The 20,280-nt window shown below is 47.8% G+C and overlaps 1 protein-coding gene across 1 annotated transcript in view; it reads right to left on the bottom strand.

Annotated features, from left to right (window-relative positions):
* Positions 1–182: 182 nt before the first annotated feature.
* LOC146009562 (uncharacterized) overlaps positions 183–20,280 on the bottom strand; it is a 40,341-nt gene continuing 20,243 nt past the window's right edge. Inside the window, exons 6-18 of the mRNA XM_083150008.1 lie at positions 17,646–17,803; positions 16,234–16,295; positions 12,141–12,302; positions 11,731–11,919; positions 10,483–10,564; positions 9,986–10,080; positions 6,784–6,892; positions 5,949–6,043; positions 5,645–5,774; positions 4,970–5,089; positions 2,649–2,768; positions 2,114–2,212; positions 183–1,181 (exon numbers count right to left, since the gene is read on the bottom strand). Of these exons, the coding sequence (XP_083006134.1) occupies positions 490–1,181; positions 2,114–2,212; positions 2,649–2,768; positions 4,970–5,089; positions 5,645–5,774; positions 5,949–6,043; positions 6,784–6,892; positions 9,986–10,080; positions 10,483–10,564; positions 11,731–11,919; positions 12,141–12,302; positions 16,234–16,295; positions 17,646–17,803 (2,113 nt within the window). The 3' untranslated portion in view covers positions 183–489. The remainder of the gene's footprint in view (positions 1,182–2,113; positions 2,213–2,648; positions 2,769–4,969; positions 5,090–5,644; positions 5,775–5,948; positions 6,044–6,783; positions 6,893–9,985; positions 10,081–10,482; positions 10,565–11,730; positions 11,920–12,140; positions 12,303–16,233; positions 16,296–17,645; positions 17,804–20,280) is intronic.

Below are 20,280 nucleotides of genomic sequence, written 5' to 3'. Positions count from 1 at the left end.
ATAACACTCAATGCTGTCCATTGACCAGAGCTGTGCTGCATTTCATAGGCTTACAATAAAACTCTATGCTGTCCATTGACCAGAGCTGTGCTGCATTTCATACGCTTACAATAACACTCAATGCTGTCCATTGACCAGAGCTGTGCTGCATTTCATACGCTTACAATAACATTAAATGATAATAGATCTGCTCAGTCCTGTTTATTTAAAGAGATACGTTGGAAACAGGAAGAACCAATCAAATACCAGATGTAGAACACAGTACTTTGAGCAGGGCGAGCGGACCCACGACTCAGGGTATACAGAAATCTACCACTACGTCTAGTTTTTTTGTTTTTGTTTTTATATATAAAACTGAGTTTTCCGACAATCAAGAGACAATAAAACAATTGTTCACCACTACAATAGAGAAGCTGTTAGTGATATGGATATTAGTGAACTCTGATAATCATGTTAGTTAGAGGATAGGACATGCCAAGGAAAACGTCTTCATCTGGTGTGGATCATCTGATGTCTATAGAGATTGGTTTCCCTGTTAAAACACTTCCCACAGACCATACAGGCGTACGGCTTCTCCCCTGTGTGCGTTCTTTTGTGTCTGTTCAGACTACCGCTCGTAGTAAAAACTTTGCCACAATCCTCACATTCATAGGACTTCTCTCCCGTGTGCGTATTCTGGTGCAAGGCGAGGCGGGCGCTGGTGGTGAAACATTTGCCACAAGCCGGACACACGAAGGGCTTTTCCAACGCGTGGACTGGAAGATGTGTTTCCAGAGAGGACTTCAGCGCGAAACGCCGGCCGCACTCGGCGCAGGCGAACGGCTTCTCTCCCGAGTGCACTGCCTGGTGCGCCAGAAGGTTCGCCTTGACGGTAAAACATTTCCCGCATTCGGAGCAGGCAAATAGTTTCTCTCCTTTGTGGACTTTGAGGTGTAAGCCGAGAGTTGAAGAACTGCTGAAGCTTTTGCCGCATTCGGAACAGTAGAACGGTGCCTCGCTGCTGTGCGTTTTCCGATGTGCCTCGAGGTGTGAGGAGGTGGTAAAACTTTTCCCACAAACCGGACACGGAAATGTCTTTGCCGATCCCTGTGCGTTTTTAGAGTCAGGTTTTGTTGAAGCCAGCACGTATATTCTCTTGCGATCAATTTGTCCTCCAGGGATGAAAGGATGGGTGGAGCCATCTGGTGGAAAAAGATGCCAATATATTAATTAAAAATAAAAGGGAAACATGGCAATTGTATTGTGGTCAGATATATTATGTGTGGCAAAAAGAAGCCAATTATTCCATAGCAATAACTGGCACACAGGCTGCACTAATAGGTAGGAAAGGGTATCAGTCAATTAAGGCATTTATCTGCTATTGTGAATTGTATACCTACATTAGTGAAGTAACTGAGGTAAAATAAATAACGTTCTAATTTCTATCACATTTCTAAGCCTAGATATTGTGTAGGTTAATTGCTACATTAACAGAGTTGACCATTGGAACAAAATGGATTCCGTCAGCCATTTTGATAGAGAATGGCTCTCCGTAGTTTTAGGCACCTTATGAGTATATAAACTGTTTTTTGGCGACAAAAGAATGTAAGAAAGGAGATCAGTCCTTAAGTACCATGAAGGCTAAACGTTACAAGTCGACAAAGATTTAGGGGTAAATTTACTAAGATGGGAGTTTCATTGAAGATGGGATGTTTCCCCATAGCAACCAATCAGATTATATCTATTTACTTCTAGAAGGTGCTCAATAAATAAGTAACAAGTACATTTACCCCCAATGGGGCCTACACACGTTGCGATTTAGATCGCTTAGAAAACGCCCCTACATCGCTCCGTGCATGCTGGATAATAATCGCCGGTGTCAGGGTCGCTGTTTTCACCTGTGCAGTGCTGTGTACTGAGCGATGCTGAGCGATCTAGCATCGCTCAGCCACATCTCTCCGTGTGTAGGATGCATAAGAGGGGATACTCCGCCAGAGGTCCAGTATGGGAACTGAAGTCTGCTCTGCTGTAAACCACCATTGGCCTTCATCTAGCACCATATCGGAGTGATCTGTAACCCCGTATCCTCACAGCAGCCAACACCACAGGATGGCTTTCCTCAGGTATTACTGACCTTCGTGAATCTCCCACTCCGATGACTGCGGCAGACTCAAATCTCCCTTCTCTTCCTGCTTGATGGCCGACCCAGTAGGCGGTTTTCCTTTATTCCCACCTGTACGGGGTTAAATACATCGGTCACAAGTTCTGGAACGCCGCATACATAACACAGCCCCCCCCCCCAGGTATGAACAAACTGTGGTAACCTGCTCGCTGGCCTCCAAACACACGCAGCCCAGTGATCAGGTCTGAACCGGGCCCTCAGTGCAGTGGACCATCAGCACTCTGATTGGTAGATAGCTCCAGCGCATCTACCAATCATCATGCTGCCAGCCATTCACTGCCTAGCTGCAGGCTGTAAGGCAGGCAGAGAATTCTGCCTCATTGCTCTGATTGTGTGACCCCCACCTGCCCCTGCTCTGCAGCCCCTAGAATTGACATTAATACTGATGGAGGTGCTCATTTTCATGGCCGAGGGGTAAATAATATAAGACATTATGGTGTCCAGAGACAACCACAGATACCGCTTCTATCCACGCAGTTTTACCGACCTATCTTATTGGCCAGATCACCAACTTCTTCCTTCACCGCCGGCGGCTCGGAGCCCTTCTCACAGGGATCGTCGTCTTCCACAATCACCGGCACAATGTCCGTTTTTTTCGCGCTCCATCCTGTATAGGAATTGGGACAGTAATGACACTTGCAGACGGAGGACGATGGAGTATTACTGTCAAAGATGGGAATGACAGCCATATATCGATGGTCAGCAGATTTCCATTATGCCAATTATGTCTGGTCCTGACTTTGTCCTAAGCCATGATCTACGTAAGACCAGCGGTACTCCGGGTGGCGCATCCCAACTCAATGCCATTACTCAGTACATAACATGTAAGACCAATGTAGACCATACATTCTGTATGTACTGTGGCAGGGACGGCGTGACTAGTATGGAGATGTGCGGGGAATACTGCAGCATGTGCACATATGCATCTATAGCTCTCGCTGCCTTTATGATGCCTCTATTGCCATATCTTTCTCATACATCCCTTCATACCGATCTCAATTCTCCCTTAGCGCTCTCGCTCCCTGCCCCCACCATCCATCCATCTCTTACTCTCTCCATCTCACACTGCCCCCCCATCATCTCTCACACTGCCCCCCCATCATCTCTCACTCTGCCCCCCTTATCTCTCTCACACTGCCCCCCCTCATCTCTCTCACACTGCCCCCCCCTCATCTCTCTCACACTGCCCCCCCCATCTCTCTCACAACGTCCCCCCTCATCTCTCTCGCACTGCCCCCCCTCATCTCTCTCACAACGTCCCCCCTCATCTCTCTCACACTGCCCCCCCATCATCTCTCACTCTGCCCCCCTTATCTCTCTCACACTGCCCCCCTCATCTCTCTCACACTGCCCCCCCTCATCTCTCTCACACTGCCCCCCCATCTCTCTCACAACGTCCCCCCTCATCTCTCTCACACTGCCCCCCCTCATCTCTCTCACAACGTCCCCCCTCATCTCTCTCACACTGCCCCCCCTCATCTCTCTCCCACTGCCCCCCCCTCATCCCTCTCACACTGCCCCCCCCCTCATCCCTCTCACACTGCCCCCCTCATCTCTCTCACACTCCCCCTCCTCATCTCTCTCACACTGCCCCCCCATCTCTCTCACACTGCCCCTCCTCATCTCTCTCACACTGCCCCCCCCCCTCATCCCTCTCACACTGCCCCCCCCATCTCTCTCACACTGCCCCTCCTCATCTCTCTCACACTGCCCCCCCTCATCTCTCTCACACTGCCCCCCCTCATCTCTCTCACACTGCCCCTCCTCATCTCTCTCACACTGCCCCTCCTCATCTCTCTCACACTGCCCCTCCTCATCTCTCTCACACTGACCCTCCTCATCTCTCTCACACTGCCCCCCCTCATCTCTCTCACACTGTCCCCCCTTATCTCTCTCACACTGGTCCTTATTCTGGTTCACTCGCAAAGGCAAATTCCTTCTCAAATGGACAAAACCATGTGCACTGCAGGTGGGGTAGATGTTACTTGTGCAGAGAGAATTAGATTTGGGTGGGGTTTTACGTCAAAGTGAGATCTATATTGCAGTGTAAAAATAAGCAGTCAGTATTTTCCCTGCACAGAAACAAAATAACTCACCCAAAGTAACTCACCCACTTTGCGAGTGAACCAGAATAAGGCCTCTGTCCCCTCCATTACACACACACTGTCCCCTCCCTCTCACACATCTCACTGTCTCCTCATATCCGCCCCTCTCTATCACTATCCCCACCCACCCCTCTCATGCTGCCCCCTCACTGTCATCTTACCTTACCTTTTGTTGTGACCCGCTAACCTGCAGTGTTACGTGCACTCGTATACTGCTCTGACAGGAAGTCAACAAACTTCCTCTCTGAGCACGGAATACCGTCAGCCATATGTTAGCCCCGCCCCTCCGAGCAATCACGGGATATAATGCAGTTAGATTGGCCACGTGCACTTACAAAAGGCAAGTTAATAACTTTGTCAGTGTTTGCTATAACGGCTGGGTATCACCACAGGCTACATGGTAGGGAACAGAGAGACTACCTCGATATTTAGCTTGAACTTTGACACCTCACTGGGCTGGAACATTGGCGTAGTTCAGCCACCCAGTGATGAGGCAACAGCCAGCAGAACGAGACACCTTCCAGCAAAGGAACTAATGAATGGATTCAAGAGGTTTGAATGGTGACGAATGACTGTCCTCTCTCACAGCATAAACAGACTTGTTACAGGGCAGCGGTGTGAGCAGAGAACTGATCTAATGCAATAACCGTACCATGCCGTCCGGTGTCACAGACAGCCCCACTGCGTCACTACACATACCAACCTGTTTGGGTGCCTCTATGAGCCTCTTCCACCTTCGCCGCCGAGGGCTGGGGGCTCTTTTTACAGGAATCCATGACTTCCACAATCACCGGCACAATATCAGATTTTTTCGCACTCCATCCTGAATGAGAGACAGGATACGGGTCACATTAAACCAACATAGAGCACCTGTAAGAACCACACACACTCACAGCTGTCCCTTACAGGCACCAGGTGGAGGGCACGGTATGGTAATCATGGGTAGGACACAGTAGGATGCTGTGTGTACAGTGGCCGCAATACTGTAGTCGGGAGTTAGCAAAGGACACTATCTGGGTGACGGGTTTACCAAGAACCAATCCGGTGAGGAAGACACTCTGGAGTAGCCTTATTCCAGGGTACAGACCCAGGAGTCTCCCGGATAACAGCATCAGAGTCTGTGGTGCACATAAGCCAGAGTCCCGGAGAAGGGAGTCCACTGCCTTGTGGAAAAATCTGTTCCCCTGCACCAGCTTAACAGAAGATGCCCCATTCCTATAAGCACTATAATACAACTGAGCCCTGATTGGATGACTGGTATAGGGGGGAGGAGCCAGCACTCCCTATACTGCAATGTTATCAGTGCCCTCTAGTGGACGTTACGAGAAGAAGCAGGTTCCCTTTGCTGCATATTTGCTAACACAGTGTTATTACTCACTTGTGATCCTATCGGTCGCTGGTTCGTCTTCCATACAGTCTTGCTCATCCCAGTCAGACATTTCATCTTCAGAATCGTCTTCATCTCCGGAGGATTCAACCTCGATGGTCAAATCGGCCAGATCTTCACACTACAGAGGAACAAGTCCCACAGGGTACTGAACACGTTGGATTTGGAGGTTATGGATTGCAGACAGAGTCCGCTGCCACGTGCGCTGCATTATTGCAACGCTACAGGTGCAGCCAAACGCTCCGACAATCCAGCAGTACTTTCTGCCCCCCACCCCATAACCAATTCCACCTACCTGATAATCCTGTGCGATCCGGTGACCTTCCTCTGTGCTATGTGGAGCAGCAGAAGGCTGGCTGGGACACCGCTCTGGTCTCTTACTAGATCCATCTGTAGGAGACACGCAGACACTGAAAACACCACAACAATGCACCAGTCCAAGATGGACAGATGTATTGCATACTGCATAAGGTCTTCACCCACATCACTGGTAGCAACAGTTCTAGGCAGGAGCGGCAGTAGAATCTGATTGGTTGCTATGGTTACCATCCCATCTTTTCATCCTTAGTCAATTTACCCCTTAGTCCCTGTGTTAGAACCATATTAGGCTAATAGTCCATGGACATTACATTTATAACAATGCGAGACTGATGATTGGTAGATTCACAGCAGGGCCTGTGATATTACAGAGAGCCTGACTAGCAGTGTCCCGAGGCGGTGGTTTCAGCCCTTAGTAATGGCGGTAAAGACAACTTTAGCAGCTCCCTCGCCTCTCTATACCCAGAGTGAAGCCTCCGGTGCCCCCTAGTGGATGACAGGGAAATCAAAATATGTACTTCTGCATATAGGACAGTTGGTACCAACCAAGGGGGTTAACACACAAAGAGCCTTCTAGACGATCCTACCCTACCATAAGGGGCTCGAGTGCCCGTAACCTGTGTAGCTGCGTCAGTGCACGGAGCCACACCATCTTCACCCCACTGCCTGTGGCACACAGACCAAGCTCAATGTCCTCCTGCTTTACACTGGTCCCCAACATCTGAGAAACAGCGTCTACCTCGGTCAATATCATAGGAGGCAAAGACAATGGAAGTATGGAAGTGTCTACTGTAGATGTTGTAGTCACTCACCTGTGGCAACACGTGCAGGTAGGTCTTCCTCCAGGCTCTGCTGTTCCCCCATCTCGTAGGTCTCTTCCACTTTGACTTCCTCGGGATTGGATGTCGGGGACATTTCACACTAAATAGTAAGGAAATGAATGGTGTTCATTTTGTGTGTACCCATTGGGGGGTACTCTTGAGCCTGGGGATGTAGAGCCTCCAACAGGATTTTGGCACTTTAAACATATACTACCCCTTTACTGACCAACCCTGCCATCTTTGGACTCACAAACACTGAATTTGCACAGAGGCTGCCTGACACCGCTGCTCAGTACATGCAGCAACAGCACCCGGCCAACCTGGAAGAAGTCATGCGGCAGTAAAAGGAGGCGGTTAGGGGAGGTATAGGGAGAAGAACCTCCTCAGGTTGTCAGACAGCTCCAGTACCTGCCACAGGGGGAGTGAATGAGTAAAATAAAAGTATAGAAAACAAATCTGAGGTCCATTGAAGAGGGGAGGAGGAAGTGAAGGGGCGGAGCCTAACACTTGTATTGTAGTGCCTGAACTCCTGAGTCAGCCACTATGCTCAACGTCACTGCAGTGTCCCCCAGCATGGATGCCGGAGGAAATGAGAATATATTAAAACAAATTGGTGTCAGTGTAAGAATGAAGAAATCTAAAGATAACACGTTTCCATATATAAAATCCCATACTTGTATAAATATTTTATCGGTGAAAAAAAAGTGTGTGTAAGTGATACATATAGGGGTAGATTTACGTAGATGGGAGTTCCGGCGGTGGCTTGGCCGGCAACGCGAGCGGGTGCGGGGAGCTAGAGCTCCGACAATATCCTTCCTACAAATCCTGCCCCGTGACCCCTGGATGCTGTATATCTACCCCCATCGGCTCCGGAACTGCTCCTGCTCCCCCTGCGACTCTGCTGATACTCCTCTGTGGTGTGAGAGGATCGGTCTGGCTGCCTCCTGAGGTGTGTGTCTTCTTCACGCGTGCAGGCGCCATCTTGGATCCTCCGGCGGCTGCGGCTGGATCCCGGTGCCTTTGAGACCTGATAGTGCTGGTGCCCCGGCGGGTGTCTCCGGGGGTGGAGGTGCCTGGTGACCCTCTGGAGGATTGGCGAAAGAGAGCGGGAGTCGTCTTCCCTGAGGCGCGCTGCTCGGCCGCACAGAGACGCCGGCGCCATCTTGCCCTCCTGGCTCCTGGACTAAGGTACCTGTGCTGACTTACTCCTGCGTGCGCTGGGTCCCGCAGGCGCCCCTGGTCTGCTCAGAGCTCGTGGGGTCCCTTATAGTGGAGAGCTGAGCTTACTTGTAACTACTGGACACTATACTTGTGACCTGGAGGACCTCTATTGGTGATTTTAAATATGGCCCCATCTGTACAACACATCCTGCAGGAGATTCATGCCTCCGCCGCTAGACTGTGTAGACAACTGGAAAATCTACGGGCGGGTGATCCACCTTTCCCATGTACAGCTGAGAATAGCGAAGTGGCCGCTGTGGGAGATATCCCTATTCACATCGAGCCTTTGGAGCCTCCTGTTACAACCCTGAACTGTATAATCCTGCATAACATCGGGAGGGGAGACCCACCCTTTTTCCCTAAATCCGTAGGATATATTGCGACCAATGCATGGGAGGTTTATGCATCTACACCTCCTTTGGTTTGTCCTGATGTGGGTCTAAATATCCTAACACACTCATACTGCTCTGATGATCTACACAAATATACGATGGGTTGGGATATTCTCCCTGTATGCATCGCTGATACTACAATAGAGAACGTAAAGAGCGGCCTGCATATCTACATTCCCTCTGGGAACTGCATCTCTCCTGCACCAACTCTGGATTCCTCTGGGAGCTGTATCTCTCCTGCACCAACTCCGGGTATGCGACCCTTGGTGGATGTACCTCCAGAAAAATTCACTCTAGACACTGTAACCCTCCGGGAATCTATGTTTGTACTGTCTTATTGTTCCAAGGTTTGCCCCCGAGATCCTGAGGACAAATTTCCTTCTACTGTGCCCATTATATTTCAGGGACAGGAGGACTGGCCGGACTAAATAACTATTTTCTCTTCTCCCTTTTCTTTATATACGTTAGATCCCTACTGTGATTTAATGTAATTTGTGCTACAGTATATTACACCTCTTTGTTGTTCTCAATACTTTACAAAGTGTTCCATTTACTGCTGATACATGTTCTCTGCCCCGTATACTTCATATGATAATTCCCCCTTTTTATTTTTTAATTTTACCTGGGGTGGAACTAATCACTGCTGTCTATATCCTGTTTGGTTTCTCTAATTCTAATTTACTTAATATTGTGAGTTACATAGGGAGAAGGTTTGATATATTTTAATTCTTTTCAGGGTCATATCCTTGCAGCCCTCGACATATCCTGCTTTTTTTTTTTTATTTATTTATTTTTATCTACACTGTTTATTCGTGGGGGTGGGGGGGGGGGTTGGGTATAGGTGGGTCTAGTCTTAAATTGATATTTTAGATGGTAGATAAGGGGGGGAGGGGGTTTACAGTTGGTATAGGGGTAACGTGGTTATAGGGCTCCAGGTACACCTAAGTTGGGGGTGGGTAGTACAGGGTGGGGGGTTATGTGGGAGGTTTGTTTTGGGTCCTTTGGGAGGTTTTCTTTTCTTTTTGTTATTTTATTTTCTATTAGAATTATGGGTTTTTATCTATATCGATGGTGATGTTTTTGTCGGATGTTTACTATATGATATATATTCATAGTGCTTCATGTTGTGATATGTGTTATAGCCATGTAAATGTGCCTCCTCCTACTTCACTGCTTCCATGGACCTGGATGGCGCCTCCAGGAACTGGTTATACAGTGTGCTTATCTCTATCTTGAAGGATTGGCACTTACATATGTCCCAAAACTATACTTTGCATAACTATATATGGTTGCTTATCTCTACCACTGTACATATAATATCCTGATTGCTGCATATTTCCTGTACGCACCGCATCCTACATCGCCGTCTGTAATATTAATTTGAATGTTTGTCTTCTTTGTTTTTTCTCTTGAAAAATTTAATAAAAATTACCCAATTTAAAAGATGGGAGTTCCATTGAAGATTCTACTTCTTATTTAGCACTGATCGGTCTCTATGTGCAACATCCCATCCAATAGAACTCCAATCTAAGCAAATTCACCCCATAACGTATTGCGTGACAGAGTCCCCCGGCTCTTACGTGATCATGCTGCTGTATACTGCGGTCCTCTGTACTTGTCTGGGAAGAGACGTCGCTGAGACACTTCTCTGGAGATTGGTCATGATTACATTCACCTGTAAGAGACGCACACTAGGAGTAATGGAAGCATTAATAAGCTGGGGGGGGGGTCACACAGACTCAGCTTAGGTACAAAAACCAGGCGCAAACCACTCTGGTGACCAGATCACAGCATCAATGCAGCATCAGCCCCAGTACAGAACATTTCTACATTAAGGACAGTTTTTTGAATGGCTTCCTAATGCTAAATGAGGAAGGCTAAAATAAATATCAGAAGGATGGAGCAAGTACTGCACTGACCAGTGTCTATACACTATACAAGCATGCCAAGGCGTTTTAGGCCTATGGTTATGGGGTGTCAGAATCACAGCGTGGGTTAGGCCATAAAGAATTCCATCTTCTGGACTTCACGAAGTCTTAAGGCTTGGGCCCATCAAAACCATGAAGTCTCCACTTACCTGGGGATGTGATGCACTGGTGATTGTCCTTCATCATGTTCTTGTAGGGATCCTGGTCTCCTTTTATATACTCCCAGTCCTCCTTAGAGAAATACACAGTAACAGCTTCACATTTTATAAGAACCTGACACACACAGTGACACAGTCATCACCCAGACACATCCCCTGGTGTTACTGTATAATGTCCCATTCCCAGCAGTCACCTCTCCCGTCACATCCCCCGGTGTTACTGTATAATGTCCCATTCCCAGCCGTCACCTCTCCGGTCACATCCCCCAGTGTTACTGTATAATGTCCCATTCCCAGCAGTCACCTCTCCGGTCACATCCCCCGGTGTTACTGTATAATGTCCCATTCCCAGCAGTCACCTCTCCGGTCACATCCCCTGGTGTTACTGTATAATGTCCCATTCCCAGCAGTCACCTCTCCGGTCACATCCCCCGGTGTTACTGTATAATGTCCCATTCCCAGCAGTCACCTCTCCTGTCACATCCCCCGGTGTTACTGTATAATGCCCCATTCCCAGCAGTCTCCTCTCTGGTCACATCCCCTGGTGTTACTGTATAATGCCTCACTCCCAGCAGTCACCTCTCCGGTCACATCCCTTGGTGTTACTGTGTAATGCCCCATTCTCACTAGTCACCTCTCCGGTCACATCCCCCGGTGTTACTGTATAATGTCCCATTCCCAGCAGTCACCTCTCCGGTCACATCCCCTGGTGTTACTGTATAATGTCCCATTCCCAGCAGTCACCTCTCCGGTCACATCCCCCGGTGTTACTGTATAATGTCCCATTCCCAGCAGTCACCTCTCCTGTCACATCCCCCGGTGTTACTGTATAATGCCCCATTCCCAGCAGTCTCCTCTCTGGTCACATCCCCTGGTGTTACTGTATAATGCCTCACTCCCAGCAGTCACCTCTCCGGTCACATCCCTTGGTGTTACTGTGTAATGCCCCATTCTCACTAGTCACCTCTCCGGTCACATCCCCCGGTGTTACTGTATAATGTCCCATTCCCAGCCGTCACCTCTCCGGTCACATCCCCCAGTGTTACTGTATAATGTCCCATTCCCAGCAGTCACCTCTCCGGTCACATCCCCCGGTGTTACTGTATAATGCCCCATTCCCAGCAGTCTCCTCTCTGGTCACATCCCCTGGTGTTACTGTATAATGCCTCACTCCCAGCGGTCACCTCTCCGGTCACATCCCCCGGTGTTACTGTATAATGTCCCATTCCCAGCAGTCACCTCTCCGGTCAGCAGCTGGATGATCTTGTTGGCCAGTTCCAGGATCTTATGGTCGTTTTTCCTCTCCTGAGTCAGTGAGTGAGACAGAGGATCCATGATGCTGTTCTGAGTTCTACCAAATCCTCCAGATACCATCGGACTGCTGCTATGTGTAATCCGACCACCAGACATCTTCAACACAATGTAATCCTGTGAAATACAATAAATTAAATTAAACATAGGCAGATTTGCTTTTGATTGGACAGAACAGTTTGTGTCCTTCAGGACTCCACCAACCTACCACCTCATGATTACTGTCCAGAAACTAATGAGGAGCATTACCTTCAAACCATGACTAATCCTCTGCCAGTCCCTGCTGGAGCAGCCAATGACATAAGAGTGAGGTCACTCACATTCCCAGAATCCCTCACCTCTCCAGTTAGCAGGTAAAGAATATCCAGGGTGAGATGCATAATCTTCTCAATCATGGGATTCCCGGCCTTGTCCATACTGAGTGATTCTTGTTGATCATCTAGACGTGACAACTTCATTTCAAGAGGTAACGTCAGACACAAGCAGCGTGCAGCTTCCGGCTACAGAAACCTGTGGGAAGATGGGAAAGGGCCAGATACGTGTGACTATAGTTACTGACTTATCTCTGTGGGGAGAGATTTCCATAATACCTAAATTGCAGTGTAAAAAAATACAGCTGTTTAACGTCTGTGAACTACATGTCAAATCAGCCAGTATTTACCCTGCACAGAAACAATAGAAATGTATTTGCTATCCCTTACATTGCAATGTGGTTTGTTCCCAACACAACATGACTTGCTTTTTAGTTTGATTGAATCTGGCCCCATATATACAGTAACAAAGACAGCAAGAAGGAAGCTAACGTACTACACTCCTAGACTGTGCCAAAACAGGGTCTCTGGACACATATTAAGCAGACCATACCAACCAGTGTGAGGAAGGGGTTATCCCTGGCCAGACCTAAGTAGCAGTGCACCCCCAAACCTCCCAAACCTGGATTTTTAAACCTGGAATATTCAATGGTGGTCCGCAATGCACCCCAACAATCCAGGCTTTAAGCTGTTTTAGACTTTAGCTTTTTCCTTCAGCTAACTAATATATCTGGGAGGTGATTAAGCACAAGGTCCCTTAGAAGCGTCTGTGCACATTACAGCAATTGTGCTTACTTACTGCTTATTCTCCCTCACCCCTCACAATAAATTGCTTTAAATATTGGGCAGTATATCTCAATAGGATGCACCCTGCTGCCTATATAACACCTCTTCCCTAATCTTCTGCACCCCCTAGCCTCAGTAATACCCCTTTCACACTACCTTTATAAGCGAGTTTATTGCTGGTGTAATTTTTTCTTGAATTGCGCACTCGCTGGTGTAAGTATGGACCTCTTGTTAATGCTAAACAAATGTATTGCAACAACTGTTTGAAACAAGTAAGTATTTATTGAAACTTAAAAGGTGCATTCACTCTGTTGGTGCGGGGTTAATGGGGATGGGTAGGTCTCCCTGTTGTAATATATTCACAGGGACCTTCAAAGATGCAGATCTCACTCTAGTGTCTTCTGCAAATTGGTTTGGAGTGGTACAGCTAGGCTGCAGGTTAAAGTTAGTTATTCAGCAGACTCCCGTGGTTTGGCAATGCACGGGGTCTGTCTGTCGGTGCTGATGTTGGGAAAAAGGGTGGGGGGTGGTGGGTAACTTGCAAGGCAAATCGGGGTTTGGAATGGGCGCTTTCAGACCTTTGGTGTCAGCGGGAGTCTCTCGCATGAAAAAGAAAGTCTTTGAGGTCAAGGTAAGTGTACTTTCTTTTTCATGCGAGAGACTCCCGCTGACACCAAAGGTCTGAAAGCGCCCATTCCAAACCCCGATTTGCCTTGCAAGTTACCCACCACCCCCCACCCTTTTTCCCAACATCAGCACCGACAGACAGACCCCGTGCATTGCCAAACCACGGGAGTCTGCTGAATAACTAACTTTAACCTGCAGCCTAGCTGTACCACTCCAAACCAATTTGCAGAAGACACTAGAGTGAGATCTGCATCTTTGAAGGTCCCTGTGAATATATTACAACAGGGAGACCTACCCATCCCCATTAACCCCGCACCAACAGAGTGAATGCACCTTTTAAGTTTCAATAAATACTTACTTGTTTCAAACAGTTGTTGCAATACATTTGTTTAGCATTAACAAGAGGTCCATACTTACACCAGCGAGTGCGCAATTCAAGAAAAAATTACAGCACCTACCCCAGGGTTCATTAGGCGGAAGAACCCAGAATCTGCTGCACCGCGAAACACAGTAATAGTGGAGCGCAATACCAACCCCCCAGAACCACAGAGTTTATTGCTGGGGCAACCTGGGTCCAGGCTTGGTGTGAAAGGGTCTATCCAAGATGTGTTACCCAGGAAACTGACCCTGGTAGCTACCAGAGTCTAACCCAGCAATACAATGGGGAGACTGATGTGTGAACAGTGTGAAAGAGATCACCAGCGCCAGTGGTGTGAACCTGGTTTCAAGCAGCTGACATGACTTGAGCAGCATTTAATAACCTGGGTCAAACCCGTGTTTTGTTTTGTGAAAGAGGTATAACCTAACCCCTCTACCTAATACGCTACGCCGTTCTGCCTCAATAACCCCACCCCAGCCCCTTACCAATAGGAGGCACCCTCCTGCCCCAGTAACCCAACCCCCTCTCACCCCAGGCCAACCCCTTACCAATAGGAGGCACCCTCCTGCCCCAGTAACCCCACCCCTCTCACCAATAGGAGGCACCCTCCTGCCCCAATATCCCAACTCCTCTCCCTAGTGTTCATTCTAGAACCTGCTATCTTTGAAAACCCATGCAGTTCCTCTTACCTGCCTGGGGTCTCGCTGTCTGCTGTGGTGCTTCTAGCACAGTGTGGTCTGTATTTCACCACTGATATGCAAACCAGACCTGTGCTAGAAACACAGCAGACAGCAGCACCCCAGGCAGGGAAGAGGAACTGCATGGGTTTTCAAAGATAGCGGGTGCTAGAATGAACACTACCTCTCCCCAATAGGAGACAACCTCCTACCCCAGTAGCCCAACTCCTTTCCCCAATAGGAGGCTGGGTATGGGTAAAAACCGGACCAGGACAAAACCCCCGGACCGGACATCAAACTGCATTTTATAGCTTGTACCGTCCGGTCCGGGGAGTGTCCTGTCCGGGGGAGGGGGGGGGGGCTGCCTGTGACACCTGTCACCAGGTAGAGGAGGAGGGGTACAAAAAAAGCCTCCCTGTATGGTCCGGCCATATAGCAAATACCGGCCGGCCAGCCCACACAGGGCGGCAGTAATCTCCCCTTTGCCATGTCCCTGGTGATAGCTATCACAGGACACCCCCCCCGGACCAGACCCTACAAGCTCCGGACTGCAGATTTTGATGTCCTGTCCAGCGGTCCGGAGTCTAGTCCGGAGTCTAACCCAACCCCTCTCACCCCAGCCCAACCCCTTACCAATAGGAGGCAGCCTCCTGCCCCAGTAACCCAACCCATCTCACCCCAGCCCAACCCCTTACCAATAGGAGGCAGCCTCCTGCCCCAGTAACCCAACCCATCTCACCCCGGCCCAACCCCTTACCAATAGGTGACAACCTCCTGCCCAAGTAACCCAACCCCTCTCACCCCAGCCTAACCCCTTACCAATAGGAGGCAGCCTCCTGCCCCAGTAACCCAACCCCTCTCACCCCGGCCCAACCCCTTACCAATAGGAGGCACCCTCCTGCCCCAGTAACCTACCCCCTTTCACCCCAGCCCAACCCCTTACCAATAGGTGACAACCTCCTGCCCCAGTAACCCAACCCCTCTCACCCCAGGCCAACCACTTACCAATAGGAGGCACCCTCCTGCCCCAGTAACCCAACCCCTCTCACCCCGGCCCAACCCCTTACCAATAGGAGGCACCCTCCTGCCCCAGTAACCTACCCCCTCTCACCCCAGCCCAACCCCTTACCAATAGGTGACAACCTCCTGCCCCAGTAACCCAACCCCTTTCACCCCAGCCCAACCCCCTTACCAATAGGAGGCACCCTCCTGCCCCAGTAACCTACCCCTCTCTCTAATAGAAAGCACCCTCTTGCCCCAATAGCCCAACCCCTGTCACCAATAGAAGGTATCCTCCCCCTTGCACCAATAGGCAACCTAGCCCCTGTCACCAGTACACTGCACCATACATTTCATTGCTAGCCCTAAGCCCTCCCCTTGTGTCTCCCCCTGGCGGTAGTACACAGTTGTTGCACTCGGACAATGAGGGCCGCACAGCCCGGCTCCCGCTACAGCTGCAATGTAAGGGGTGGGGTCACCTGTCCGCTCCGGCGATACCTGGCCGCCTCAGGGATAAACAAGACGTCACCAGCCAGAGGATCCCACCTGCACCGGCGCCTACGTCTGGTGATCAGCAGCAGCGACGGCGGCGGCTCAGTCTCTGTGTGTACTATGCGTGTCATTTCCCAGCGTCACCACTGGAGGACAATACTGTATATGACTTCATGTCTCCACTGCAGGAGCCATTTTGCTGAAGCCCAACAGTGCCTAATACTGTGGAGAAAAAGAAAAATGGCCGTCAGTACTGGCTACAGTCACATATAGCATAGCTGGATATTGTGTCGACATTGAGAAGTCAACAGTCAAAATGTCGACATAGGTTATTTGCGTGTTTTTCCCCCCCCTAATGACGACACAGTCAACATGGACACCATATAGGTGCTGCGCTCGCCATGCTTCGGGCACACTATTCTATTCTCCCTCCACACACTAGTCGATGATAGGGAATGAAGTACTGCCTGTCGGCACATGTCGGCTCAAAAACAAAAAGTGGAAAACCCATGTCAACCTTTTTACTGTCGACCTTCCCGATGTTGACCTAATGCTTGTGTCGACGACCCTGTCAACATTCAGTTGTCAACCTAATGCATGTCGACCTTTTCAATGACAACCTAGTGACTCTACCGGAGATGGCTGAGGGCAGCTCACCCCCTGAAGCATGCCAAGGGCTCAAACCAATTACACACAAAGGGGGCAAATTACCATTGCAGCGGCATGTAAGCACAACTATGTCATCATGGCCACATCCCCTGTTGTTACGGTATTACGTGCATTGTACAGTGGTGGGCAGGGCTACAATGACGTGATTCACATAATTTGGTCCCAAGGAGGGCAGATCCTGGGAGACTGGCAGCAATGCAAAGGTCTTGCCCCCCTTATCGGGGGGCCAAGAGACAGACCCGATTTGTATCTGGAGCCTCCTGGCCATTCTGGGAGGGTAGGCAACCCGGGATGCAGTTTAAATCCCAGCGGTCGGGATCCCGGCGTTCAGAATCACGACCGCCGAAATCCCGACATTTTCTCCCTCCGTGGGTGTCCACGACACCCCTGGAGGGATAATAAATTAGTGTGCCGAGCGTAGCGAGGCACCGGGCCTGCTGCGTGGCGATCCACGTCCCCCCCTTGTCAGGATTTCGGCAGTCGGGATTCCGGCGTCGGGATTTTGAACGCCGGGATCCCGACCGCCGGGATTTCATACTGAATCCGGCAACCCTGCTGTACAGCCTCCTCATGTGAGCCCCGCCCCCTATTTGTGTTACACCCACCAGCCCCGCCCCCTTCTTTGGGTTGTCCTCTCCCAGAATTAATGCATATATGCTCATAAAGGGAAAATATCATTTATTTATATTTTAACAATTCTTTTTAGAGCGTTATAACACTTAAACCACCAAACATAATTCTATATCTTAGATCATATTATAATAAAACCATACATATATATGTATATATATCTCAAATCGGATTTTTTTGTGGTGGAATGAATAAATTATATAAAAGTCATTAGCTTGATATATTAAATTGAATTATGATAAATTAGATACAGCTGCACTGATTTGCACTTACAATGATGTTGTGGGTAATTGGATTGGTATGTACTGTTCAGCGGATTTGATGGGGCTTTTGTCGCCAGACGCTGATGTATGTCTATTTGGCAGTGGTTGTAGTGGTGATTATTTCTTGGGGTTTTGACCAAACAGCTGATGGGAGAAACTACCCCAAAACTGCAACATAAAGGGTCACAATAACTATAGCTTCTAACAATGCAAAAGGTGATGTTGCCCATCGCAACCCACAGATTCTATCGTTTCTCAATTGCATCCAAGAAATTGATTGACAGAATCGGATTGGTTGCTATGGGCAACATAACCGGTTTTCAATTTTAGAAGCTTTATTAACTTTACCTCAAAGTGAGCAATCACAAAATGAAAGGGGCAGTCAATGATAAGTCTAGTTGGTACTTATGTAGTATCTGGGCGTCCGATTTAGAAATCGGATCGCATCGCATGCGACCAAATCGTATGCGATGCGATGGTCAAGATTTTTCCATAGGATTCAATGTTAAAATGGTCTGAGTCCATTTTAACATAGAATTCAATGGGAAAAAGGGGTCCTTTTCCTTTCCCCACTATCCAAGTGGGCATGGAGTTGGATATAAACCTGTGGCGAGCGTAGCGAGCCCCGCGAGGGGACACAGAATACTTTTTAAGAAATATGCGTCCGCTCGCCACGCTTCGGGCTCGGTGGTTCGCTGCGCTCGCCACGCTATATAAAATCAACTCTATGCCCACTTGGATAGTGGGAAAATGAACAGGACCTTCTTAACATTGAATCCTATGCAAAATCGCATCGCATCGCATCGCATCTGATTGTATGCCTTAAGGTAAGGCATACAATCACAAAATCGGACGCCCAGATACTACATAAGTACCGTCTAGTTGTATGTTGATTGAGTCCTCACAACTTACATTTAAGCTGTAATGTGTATTGAACTGTGGTGCTCTTTATTTGTACTGTATTTTTGTTATTTATTCAATGTTATGCCAAGCTTTGTCTCCCTGTATTATTCCTTTGTACGGCGCTGCGAAACACTTGTGGCGCCTTATAAATAAAATAATAATAAGTCTCTAATGGGTGAAATATTGTTTTCTATTTTAAAAGAGGGGGATTATTGTTCAAGCTTAATTAATATAATTCATTATATTGAAGGGACAATATTAATTGTTTAAAAATGGTTATGACATTGGCAACATTTATTATTTTATATCTATTTAAATGGGACTCAGATTGTAAAATAACACATTTTCTGTCAATTAAACAACAACTAACGTTTGCCCCTTTCAAAAAAAAAAAAAGGTAATAATATTGCTCTTTTAATCAAAGGAAATAATAATTTCCCTTCAAATATTAATAAAATACCTTTTAATAGAGAGTTACGAGTGATCGCCTGGAGAGTTATAAGATTTTCTAAAGATGAGAAGTAACATTGCCCATAGTAACCAATCAGAATTAAGGTATGGTTTTATAGAATTCTAACAGATAATATGATACCTATAGGCTTATTGGTTGCTATGGACAAGGTCTCCTGTTTAGAAGGCGGGATAAATTCATATTGGGATTTCCCTCCTTATGACTGACCAAAAAGCTCATTAATCATGTTTGTGTGTAATGCGGTCTTGATGGCGACTGAAGTCAGAAGACCAGCACCACAACATGGTAAAAGATCAAGTTGCCAACGACAGAATACCGACTTTCGTATGGGGGCGGGCTAGCTTTCAGCCGGGGAATGGTGGTAAGATTTAGGCAATAGTGAAGGGACTTAGGGCCTTATTTTGGTTCATTCTTTCTGACAAAATCCTTCTTAGATGGGCAAAACCATGTGCACTGCAGGGGGGGCAGATGTAACTTGTGCAGAGAGAATTAGATTTGGGTGGGGTTTTACTTCAAAGTGAGATCTATATTTCAGTGTAAAAATAAAGCAGTCAGTATTTTCCCTGCACAGAAACAAAATTACTCACCCAAATCTAACTCTCTCTGCACATGTTACATCTGCCCCCCCTGCAGTGCACATGGTTTTGTCCATCTAAGAAGGATTTTGTCAGAAAGAAAGAATGAACCAAACAAATGCCACAAAACTGATGCTACATATTTCCACAATTTCTGGGAATGTGGAAAGATTAGGTTCTTCTGGGACAAGGTGATCAATTTTATTAATACCACCTATTCTCTTAGAATCCGGAAGCATCCGGCTGCATGTTTGTTTCTATACTTTAAAGACTGGGATCTTGGACCCAATAAGAGAATGATTATTCCAGTGCTCAACATCATACTGACAATGGCTAAAAAGCTGATATTAACGCACTGGATACATAAAGGCTCCCCTACTATAATGGAGTTAAAAAAAGCTATCCTAAATACGCTCTTTTATGAAAGACAGGCTCTAAGGACAGATCTCGAGAAGGGAGCTCCTCGCTTCTATAAGAAATGGGAACTGTATATTAGTAGCTTAGATCAGATAACACAAAGCCGAATTCAAAAAATATTTGAATCTACCACGTGGTTCCTCCTTAGACAAATATCTAACTAACATGACTGTATGTGCTGAGATAGATAAGATTTTTGGACATACGAGATGAGTAATTAGAATGTGTGACTAGATAGCCTAGAAGGAAAAAGATAGTTACGGAATTTTAAAATAGAT

The sequence above is a fragment of the Crinia signifera genome, chromosome 6 (assembly GCF_055691185.1).
Source record: "Crinia signifera chromosome 6, ASM5569118v1, whole genome shotgun sequence".
NCBI lineage: Eukaryota > Metazoa > Chordata > Amphibia > Anura > Myobatrachidae > Crinia > Crinia signifera.
This window is presented reverse-complemented; position numbering and strand designations above follow the sequence as displayed.